This window comes from Ananas comosus, linkage group 13 (assembly GCF_001540865.1).
Source record: "Ananas comosus cultivar F153 linkage group 13, ASM154086v1, whole genome shotgun sequence".
NCBI lineage: Eukaryota > Viridiplantae > Streptophyta > Magnoliopsida > Poales > Bromeliaceae > Ananas > Ananas comosus.
This window is the reverse complement of record NC_033633.1, coordinates 2869227-2880641: the sequence shown is the minus strand read 5'-3', so window position 1 is coordinate 2880641 and position 11415 is coordinate 2869227. Positions and strand designations below refer to the sequence as shown.

Genomic DNA, 11415 nt, shown 5'->3' with positions numbered 1-11415 from the left:
TCGGATTTACATTGGACCAATCCATCAACAATTTTAGCAAGGGCTATTTAGGGCTGTCAAAAAGCCGAAAACGAGCGAGCTAGGGACCCATGTTAAAAAACCAAGCTCGAGCTGACTTACGAATAACAAGTTAAGATTATCACTTCTGCTACTAGTAAAAAGTTGAAAGAAAATTAAAAAATTAAAATTTTAATCCCATAATTAAAATTTATAAAATATAGATCTCTTTATATTTAGATTAGCCTAAGATCCAAATAGTAAAATATTGTAATATAAATCTTTTTTACATTTGACTTGACCTAAAATCTATATATATCAAGCCGAACACAAAAGAGCTAGTCCCAACTCGTGCTCTACTCGTTTATTTAAAAAACGATTGATCTCGAGCACATTTCGAGCCAAACACAAGCTGGATTGCCGGTCCTTCCAGCTATTGGACCAATCCTATAAAAACGCTTCTAAAATTTAACCCAAATTAAATCTTACCCATATGAATCCCGAGCCAGAACCTTGATTGCAAAGGTTGTCCATTTTAGTTGGCCACCTTTCAGCTTAGAATGCTCTGCTAGAAACCAGTTTGGATGACTAAACATTCTTATTTGGTGCATAATTATTTGCAAGACATTGTAGTAAAGGTAAATCACACTTTTGATTTTCAAACTAGGAGGGGCGCGACACTTTAATCTCCAAACTTTAATTTGTTACAATTTCTGACTTAATAAATTATCACAATCGAGTTCCACAGCATAATTTAGTTAGCTAGATGTCAACAAATTATTAATATACAATAATTACCATGCTATATCACTTCCATATTAATAATTTGTCAATATTTAGTCAGCTAAATCGGTTTGCAAAACTTTTTTAGAAAGTTTATGTCAAAAATTATAATTAATCAAAGTTTAAGTACTAAAATATCAAGCACCTCATAGTTTGAGGAGCAAAAGTGCAATTACGTCTACAGTAATCAGGTGTTGAGCATGATTTGACATCAACAATATATACTACATGAAAGCTCTCAGTTGTTATTCTTGGGTATCACACCATTATCTAAACTAATTGAATTTTGCAGAAATCAAATATCATAATTTTTCAACATTATTTATCTAGTAATAAAAATGTGCCGACAAACACAGCAACACTCCAACAATGACCTTAAAAAGATGGACAGCATCAGATCATTAGACGCATGATAGACAACAAAACCACCAAACTAGATAGTATGTGTTGGTAAGCTTTGTACCAAACAAATTAAAATTGTGTGTATAAATGAGTAAAAAGTCTCCACAAAATATACATCAACAAATCAGTAGCATATAAGAACGATGGATGCATTCACTGCAAATCCGTGCACAGAGAAATAGTACATATAAGGAGAATCAGCCACCCATCTACGGTGATTAATACATCCAATCGCAAATATATCCAGGCATTAGATAATATGGTTGGCAAAAAACCCACCAATTCAAAATAACCAAGAAGCAAACTTGATGCAAAGATTATCAACAACCATCAATTATGGAATCTAACACAAAATTTGAGCATCTAATTTCTTGCTGACACCTTAACTAGTGCTCAGCTTGTATGATATAAATTATGTAAAACTATTCATATGTATTTACAACATGCAAAAGAGCCCATTACAATTGGCATATGATCCACGACCTCGACTTCTTCAAGTAGTCAAGCGCGAGCATAACCATCCAAAGAAAAGGAATGATAAGATAATGCAAGACACATTATGCATTCCAGAGGAACACTCAACCAAAATGTCAGCGTTCGCTAAAATTCGTCAATAATTAGTAACTTTTCTCACCTGCAGTAAAGTCAATGAGTATTTACAAAGAAAAAGAGATCGAAACCAAAAGGTTAAACATGCAGGGGGTGAGGTGACATGCAAAGAAGAGCATAGACATTTAAGCTCGAGAAATGCTTACTGTGACTGTGCTTCAACTTCTGCCTTTTTGGATTCAAACTGTCAACGGTTCCAATCAACTGATCACTACTAAGCGGGTGATACTTCAATGATCTCAGTTTCTCCTCGTACTCACTCAACTTGAGCTTCTCGTTGTGCTGTCAGTGTCAATGAAAGCAAGATAGTAACACAGCCTTGTCCACATCTTTCCAAGGTGTATATATATATATTATAACATGAAAATGAAGAGACATACATAGGCCTTTTTAAAAGTTTCGATTTGTTTCTTACAAACTCTAGCCTCCATTCTAAGAGCATTAAGACGAGACTCAACAGGCACTGTGCATTGCTCAACTATCTGCTTTTGACGCCCACGAACAACTTCCGGTTGCCATACATTTAATGCCACAGATGCGCTCCTAAAGAAATCATTTAGTGCAAAATGAGGACAAACAGAAACTAAGTATCAATTAAATTCTTAAGGCAATATGTTGATTATGACCGAATCTTGAGAACATCAATAGTTATAGAGGTAAAACAACTCCAAAAAGGAAATCAAAGACATATTTACCAATCTCGGGAGTTTTCTTTGCAAAATTCTGACTTCTGACTAAATTTAGAGAAACATGCCAAAGCACCTCTAGCAGATTTTAATCAAGTTTTACACTAAGTGTCTGCTGGAAACCAATTCCATATAGCAATTCTCTTTAGAAAATTCGAGCAAAAATTGAATCCAAATCTAGTTTGATACAACCAAATTGAGGACATTGTTACATCTGGACAGTGAGATCGCATTAGCTTGGTATCAGAACTATATCTCCCAACAGTCTTCTCATCATCAAAATTTGATCTAAGCAGCGTGGGCAACGTGAAACATGATCGATGACTTAACAGGCATTAAAAACAAGAGGATCAATTACAACAAACACTTCACGGCTTATATCAAACAATCAATATCAAATTACTAAAAAAAAAGAAGAAATTTCCGTGATTAATGAAATTTTCCAAGAGATCGTGGCCACTTACAAAAATCTTACAGGGAGGTAAGTTGAAATATGCTTCTACTTCTGAACAACAGAAAAGCTTCTACTGACACCTTAGAGGGTTTTATATTTTTTTTTTTTTCCCCTTTTAGCATCATTAAGCCCATCATAAGATCTTCTAGGAAGATATATATGCACAACATGCAATTTGTTGGAAACCCATTTGCAGGACAATGCTAAATCATACTTTAAAAGCAAAAAAAAAATTAAGAAAAGCCTTTGTACATGCTTCTTCAGCTAACAAAAAGTGCTTTTTACCTGCATATGCATAATTAAACCATTTCAAGTAGACTAATATTATCACACATTTCACAAATCATAGCAATCATTTTTCAATACCAAATATACAAAACATGATCAAATTCAAACACTGATAATAGCAAACAAGCTGAAACTTCAAATGGCCATTCAAAATCATCTTTCTTTTTTTTTTTTTTTCTTTTCATTAATAACCACTTCAAATAGGTAAATTTCACTAATACCTGACCCTCTCCAAATTCTCCAACTCCTCCAATGTCGCCTTCATCCTCTCGCCCTCCCTCGCCATCGAAAGCTCCAAATCCGCCAACTTCTTCTTGGTCAGCAACACCCGTTCCTCCGCTCCGATAACTGCCATCCTCCGCATGGCGATCCTCCGCGCCTTGTCCTTCTCAAACCTACCAAAAACCTCCCCAAACCCTAAGTTCCACACCCACCGCTCAAGAGATCGGATTCAGAACAGAAGAAAGGGAACGATCTCGTACTTGATCTTGTAGAGTGATTTGGAGGGGGTTTCGGAACCCGAGAAGGGGAAGTCGAGGGCGAGGAGGGCGCCCCAGAGGGAGGGCTCCTGGGAGAGGCGGTTGAGGCGGCGCGAGGCGATAGCGACGCGGCAGAGGTCACGGTAACCCAAGATGGAGCTCGCCGCGCCGAGCTCGAGTATCCGGAGCCATACCTCGTCGGGGAGCGTCGACATGGGGGCTTGGCGTTGGGAGGAGGAGGAGGAGGCGATGGGGGAGGAAAATGAAACCCTAATCGGGATCGGTGAGGGATTTTGTGGGAGGGGGGAGATGAGGTCGGAGAAGGGGCAGGTCGGTCGTCGGGTAAAGCCGTAAAGGGCGTCGCCGTCTGAAGGTAAAAGTCAGCGTGCGAAGTAGCTTCGCCGCCGACTCTGGTTTTATGTCTGGCTAGTTTGGGCTAGCATAAAATTCGGCGCGCGATGTAGCTTCGCTGCCGACTTTGTTTAGACGGCCATTGGGGTGGCAAATATGCAACACGTCAGCGACAAATTATTTTGTTCAAATTAAAATATAAGTCCAAATCGAATATAAATATATACAATCAAGGAAAACTTCAAATACCCCCCCGTAGTTTCTCAAGTTCTCACTTTCTCATTTTAATGTTTTGTGGTTTAAAGTGTATCATGTTAGTACTCTGTGATTTCTCACCTTCTCACTTTAGTACCATGTGGTTTCAAGTGTATCAAGTTAGTACCCTGTGGTTTCGCGCTTTCTCACTTTAGTACCTTGTGGTTTAATATTTCGTTAAATTATATATTCCGAAATGGATAATAAAAAGAGAAAATTGAAACCACAGAGTACTAACTTGATACAAAAATAAAATCACAGGGTACTAACTTGATACACTTGAAACCATAGGGTACTAAAGTAAGAAAGTGCGAAACAACAAGGCACTAACTTAATACACTTGAAACCAAAGGGTACTAAAGTTAGAAATGAGAAACCACGGGGGTATTTAAAGTTTCCCCTACAATCAATTGTCTATTTTTATTATGATATCTTTAATTATATAAATTTTTTTTGAAATTTGGCTTATTAACCAAATCCAACCCGGTCCGGATCCAATATTATGTTGTATATTTTATATTTGAAATGATAATTTTTCTATAAACTTACAAAAGTCATAGATTGTGAGGTTATTAAGAATTAATATATTCTTATAAATTGACTATTAATAATTTTTATCAAATATGAAATTAAAAATATTTCCTAACTCATGCTAATTAAGATTTTCTATCACTTAATAATCAACATTAAATTAATATTTCTCTTGCTTTACTATATATCCTACATGTGTCGAACACTAAATTCGCTTTCATTATTTTTTAGAAATTATATTCATATTCATATTATTTTTTTTTGCATGAGAATTCGAATGCGAATATATATCAAATACTAAATTTTTTATATTTATATTTGTATTCTATGGACCCTACCTATAAATGCGCTAATAAAATTAGTAACGTGGCATGCGCAACGGGCTTATTATTTGGAATAGAGGCGGTGAAAAAAGCATGTTCTGGAATGTTCCATGTGTTCACTATTACAATTCAACATTTCTCTGTAGCCCCTGCTATGTGATAAACATATTAAATGCCACGCACTTATTTGATAACAAAAACATTTAATTACAAAAAAAATTTCTGTAAATATATCCTATGTTCTTATAAAAATTAGTTTTAGTTTTTTATATTTATTCATGTAAAAATTTTAAAATTTTTAAATATATTCATACCGTTAAGATCCATTAGAAAAATATAGTTAATCATATATAAAATACTTAATTCTGCTTAGTGAATAAGGTAAATTGATTTTTTTAGTCCTCTTGTACTATGTGGTGGCAGAAAGAAAGAAGATAATCGTTAAAAATTTTTGGAAGGATTTTTCTAACCATTCGGACTTTTGGAGGGACATATTTGTGATGACAAAAATATCATTTTATTTATCTTTGGTTAAAAAATAAATAGTGCTTTAATAGTAACAAATCAGATGAGCAAATATTAATATCACTAGACTTTGTAGAGATAAATATAAAAAATTAAAATTTAATAGAAATATATTTGCTATTCAATTGTTTACGTATGAAATTAACTCTAACAAAAATGAAAGAGATGCTAGCTAATATTCATCATTAGGAATTTTGATCTTTAAGTAGAAACCAAATTTTAGTTCATTTCGATTTGTCGGATTCAATTTTATGTCATCCCAGTTCAGATCAGTTATGCAAATTTAAAATAAAAAAATTGAATAAACCACATTAACAAATTTGATAACTTCATTTATTTACATTAATCCTAAAGTTTAATTGTAATACTCCCGGCTAAAAATAATCCCACACCGGGCTATAGCATTTTGGACCAGTGAATTGGACCCGACAGGTTATTAGGTTTAAGATACCCGATTTATCGAGTTGGGGCCTCGGTAAAGAGTGATTCCCCGGGAATTAGGATGTGACATTTAAAAGAAACTTTAATCACTATTATCTAGATATTAAAGATTGAAATATAAACTAATCATATTTGTATCTTAATTTTAGTAGCTTAACAAATTTTTAATGTAATATGGACTCCAATTAAGCCAAATTGTAGCGGTTAAATTAACGGTACCGTTTGGTTTGTGTTACTAATTCAATTCGATTCAGTTTTGAACAAACAAACAAAAAAAAAATTGCAAAACCAAGCCACAAATGCAATGAGAATATCCAAATTTATTCAATTTATTTTAGTAAAAAATACAAAGGTCTAGATTTTCACTAATATAATTCGATTCTATCTTAGATGGTGGATTGCTCAAGTTACATGCCATGTATTAGTACATGATCCCTGATAGATATTACACATACATTACGTATGAAATATGAGAAAAACAACATCGACAAACATAGGAGAAATAATAACTACAAAAGAAAAAGTTTATAAAAACAAATTCCTAATTAAATAAACTAGTCCAATATTTACTTTTTTTTAACTTCTCTGATGCTATAAAATTGCGATAGGAATCGCCACTGAAGAATCATGTGATTGGACCAATGAGTTGATTTGGGCCTAAAGTTGAAACTATTGGACCGGGAAAATCTAGCCGGCAGGCCAATTTAACATTTGGACCTTGCTGAGAAGTATCGACTCATTTTTATGTTAAGAGGGTCGTTTGGTTGCATGTAGTTAACATTGCATTACAGTTATAACTGCATGTAAATACAAATTCAGTGTTTTGTTCGATGTATTTAACTTCAACTGCTATGGTAGAAATTGCAGGTGGAGGTCCAATTGCAGCAATTAGAAAGAGTGACTTTAAGCAAAAGGTAAGCTTATCTTTCTAATTATTTTTTAAACAAAAAATTATTATTATTATTATTATTTTACGTTGTAGGTAATCTGACCATAATATGTATAAAATAATAAAATTTTAAAATTTATTTCTCAACTGCATGCAACTGAACAAATTATCTATAGTTGTTATGCTTTTTACTATATCCAACCAAGTAGGATGCATGTAATTGTAATTACTGTATTTTTAACTGCATACATTTTCAAAAATACTGCATTTGTAATTACATATAACCAAACGGTCCCTAAGAGTTGTTTCTGGCAGTAACTATGGTGAGTGATAAAAAATAATTAATCGCTGAAGAAACAGCAAAAATGTGCAACCTAATTTGTGCGTATGCACTGGGTATCAGCATTGGAAGGTATTCTAGCCATTGGGTGACAAAAATTATGTGCATGAGGTTGTTCGTAAGGAGAAGAGAATATATTTCTAAATTTATTTGGCCATGGTGAATTCCCAAACTAAAGAGTTAAAAAAATTCAGACTGGAGTAGAAATACAAACGGGGCGGATCTGGAGGCGGGAGAGGTTTCTTACCTGTCGTCTTGTTTCTTATCGAGTTGGGACGGATTAGAAATGGATTAATTCGTATTTTATTTTTTGCCGTCACCTACTGCTTTTTTTGAGGCGAATCAGAGCGAATCAAAGAAAGAAAAGTTTTGTACGTTTCTATCTACTGTGTAATACGTATTAAACAAATGAGTCATTCACATAAGAGATATAATTAAGGGTTTATCATTTATGTCAATTTTTGTTATTAAATTTGGTTGGTGAAGTAGTCCTGGGTTTTTTGGTCTTTGATTAATTTGGCCGTGACAAAGTAAGAATTTGGGTATTAGCATGCATGTGATCCACACACACCACAAGCTATTGCACAAATAAAAATACGTTTCCATTTCTAGAAGGTGTTCTTTTAAAATTATCGTTTTAGTACTAGGATAAGGTCCTAAAAATTTAAATAATGTGACTATATATATATATATATATATATATATATATATATATATACCTCTCAAATACATTCACATCCACATAGCATTTTTGATTGGGAACTCTACCATTAATTCCACATTGAGTACTGGTACGAGCTCCCCCAAAATACCGCTTTTTGTTGAAGTTGTCTGTGGGCTCCTAATCCCGAGAATTGAATTCGATGGCGAATTCGATAGGATGTGCATATAGATGGTTGGCTCAAAAAGATCAGCATTTTATTTTATGATGGAAGGTCAAGTTAGATCTAGTCAAGTTCGAAGGGCAAGAGGTCGGGTTTGGTGGAGTCATATTCGAAGTGGCGGGAAGCTGGTTGAATTGACTCACAATCGAGATTCGTGAGCACTGTGTCTGTACGCTTTAAGTATGTAAATTAGTCGTATTTTTCTAACATCTTGAATTTTTTGGATTAATAATTAGCGCCAACAATCCAACACGAATGTCAAAATTTAGCATTCGACGCATATTTGTAACCGAATTCGTATTGAAAAAAATATAAATAACCGACCGTCCCTAGAGCAAGTGGCAAAGGGCTTGGTGGTTGGTACCCGAGACTCAAGTTCGAATCCTAGTTGATTCACATTTCCAGCTAAGTTTATTTCTAAATGAAATAAACGAAGCGGGTAACGTGCTACCTATCTCTCAAAAAATAAATAAATAAATAAATAAATAAATAAAATGGCTGTGAATATGGTTTATTAGAAACTGCAACTATATTCAACCATTTTCGCCCCCTAATTAAGAGATAAAATAGTTATTAATTTATATTGTAGGGGATGAAGTGATATTCTATTATGACACTCCAATAATTCTATATCAGATGGAAATCGGATTTGTGATTGGTGTATATAAGAGACGATAAACACTAATAATAATAATTGGGTTTAAGCATTTTGTACTGTGGTTTGGACTCAATGAATTATTATTGCTCGCTGGCAGGGATCATTATATTTGGTAACCGAAAGTATGAGATGAGTCTCAGTTGAGACAGGGTCGAAATGACAAAGCGACATGTGAAGTTAAGTTCGGAATGACAAGACTAGAGAGACAGTGTTGCATCACCTATAATCTTGAGCTCTACGTGTGATTCGACTAACGAGGACGTCAGGATCTAAAAGAGATGGAGTTGTGATTGGATATATAAAAGACTATGGAACGTAATGAGATTGTGATTAGGTATATATAAAAAATCATGGACACTAGTAATAATAATTGAGCTTAAATATTTTAGGCAGTGGTTTGTACCCAATGAATTATTATTGCTAGCGGATCGGGTCGGGTCATTACATCAATATTGTTCTTCATTTATTTTATTATAAATTTTATATTAAAATTGCATTTATTTTTGTAAAAATATTAAATTTTATTCAATACAAATGTTAACCTTTAATGCAAATGTGTATTTTATTCGCGCTAATTTTAACTTATACTTATATATGCATATTAGAATATGCTTACCGAAATAATATTTGAATATAAATCCGGCTTATATCTTAATCTAAATCAATATTAAGCAGATACGCTAACGAAAATTTAGCACTCCACATATATCCACATGTGAATCGCATTCAAAAATAATAATAATAATAATAATTTTGTCAAAAATCCAACCATATTCCACCATTTTCACCTCTATACATAAACGAGAAAGTCTACTGTGTTACACTTACACTGCATCGACAATAACAAATTAATCACATCTATACTTTCAGAAAAGAAAAGTACAATAAAAAAATTAGTTTTTTATAATCATAATGTGATGGGTTAACCTAAAACAATGAGCAATGCTACAAATACTCTCCAAAATCGGTGTAAAATCTACACCCATCTAATCCAAAGGTGGGATTCCCTCTACAAGTCACATCATGCGACTGCTGGGCAACTTCCCTCCTTTGGATGGATGGGAGTAGGATGTACATCCACTTTTGGGCGTACAATTAGCTTTTTCGTTTTACATACGCATGAACTAACTATTCTAGATAATAATTATTCTAAATATAAAATTATAAAAATATTATTTTTAATGACTTAAGTTATTAGAGAAAAATGATTATTTTATATAATTTAATATGGTGTCAAAATAGTAGATTTTGTGTTCGATTCCTACATAGTCTTCAGCACAATTAGTTTCCTCCCATCAAAAAATTTTGAGACCAAACATGAATTGTTTGAAATTATTTTATATTTTTTAATAACATGATGTTAAGTGCCAATTTTTATGCTAGAGTTGAATGTGTGTGTGTGTGTATATATATATACTATCGATAGTATCAGGTTTTGATACTATCAAGTTTTCTGCTGTTAAATATACCCTTTAATCATTTCTACCCATTAGATTATATTATTCAATCAACCACTCACTCAACCCTAGGGCGTACTATCATTCTTACCCACATCCTTTAATCCAACAACCGAAAACTCGATAATACCAAGCGCTCGGTACTATCGATAGCATAATAGCATAATTCTATATATATATATATATAGTGTCAAAGCATGGAGTTAAGTGTCATTCTTATATAAGCTACTGATATATTGATGTATTAACATATCTATACTATATATAAAAGCATATATAAATGATAGAGGGAATCAAAAAGAAATAAAAGAATATTCCCTACGAACAATTATGATCAATTTGTTAAAAAAAATTGCTAAAAAAAAATCTCTCAAATAGGGTATATCCCTGTTTAATCAAAAAAAAATTGTTAAAAAAATTTCAATATTCCCTACGAACAGCTATGACCAATTTGTTTAAAAAAAAAAATCAAATAAGAACGAACGGTTATGATTAATCTGTTAAAAAGCAGCATTCCTTTCCATCTATTTTACATTAAAATTTAAATTTGAGTTTAAACCATAAATTAAATGTAATTTTTGATATCAAATTTGACTTAACAATTAAAAACTTTTAATTATATAATAGATCAAAATTAAATTTTAAATTTTGAAATAAATATCAATTAAATTTTGATGTTTTAGTTTAAAATAAATATTTAAATTTTAAATTCATCATAAATTAAAAATATATAAAAATATTCAATATATAGAAAAAAAAAGAATAATATAAAATAATGCAAATATTTTCTAGGCCAATTTGCATAAAAATTTATTAGTTTTGAGCATTTGCAAAAATAGGACGCCTTTTTGGATTTTACAGATTCGAACCGGATATTCAGAAAACTAACCAAAATACCCTTATTCTTTTTTCTCTCTCTCTCTTTTTTTTTTCTCTCGCCGAAGAAGCAGCGGAGGCAGAGGCGGAGGCGGAAACGCTCGCCTCTGTCCCACCCGCCCTCGCCCTCGCCCTTGCCCTCACCCTCGCACTCGTCCGTGCACCCTCCCTCCGCCTTCCTCGCCTT

At 33.1% G+C, this 11415-nt stretch overlaps 1 protein-coding gene across 4 annotated transcripts; it reads right to left on the bottom strand.

Moving 5' to 3' along the window:
* LOC109719037 (F-box protein SKIP24) lies at window positions 1472-4159 on the bottom strand. 4 transcript variants are annotated; one of them, XR_002218594.1, is made up of 5 exons: window positions 3702-4158; window positions 3441-3614; window positions 2207-2334; window positions 1938-2073; window positions 1472-1816 (listed from the first exon to the last, which is right to left on the bottom strand). XR_002218594.1 is itself a non-coding variant. In XM_020245530.1 (5 exons), exons 1-5 carry the CDS (start codon window positions 3911-3913, stop codon window positions 1800-1802), a joined length of 702 nt encoding a protein of 233 aa, XP_020101119.1. In that variant the 5' UTR covers window positions 3914-4156; the 3' UTR covers window positions 1472-1799. The 4 variants fall into 4 exon arrangements, 3 of the variants coding, with proteins under 3 accessions (XP_020101119.1, XP_020101118.1, XP_020101120.1); XM_020245530.1 differs by having other exon boundaries at window positions 2172-2334; window positions 3702-4156; XM_020245529.1 differs by having other exon boundaries at window positions 1472-2073; window positions 2172-2334; window positions 3702-4157.

Coding starts and splice junctions, on each gene's coding strand:
- LOC109719037 (XM_020245529.1), bottom strand. CDS start 3,913: ATGTCGACGCTCCCCGACGAGGTATGGCTCCGGATACTCGAGCTCGGC. Junction 3,615..3,701: donor AAATCACTCTACAAGATCAA/GTACGAGATCGT, acceptor GGTTTTTGGTAG/GTTTGAGAAGGACAAGGCGC. Junction 2,074..2,171: donor AAACTTTTAAAAAGGCCTAT/GTATGTCTCTTC, acceptor TGACACTGACAG/CACAACGAGAAGCTCAAGTT.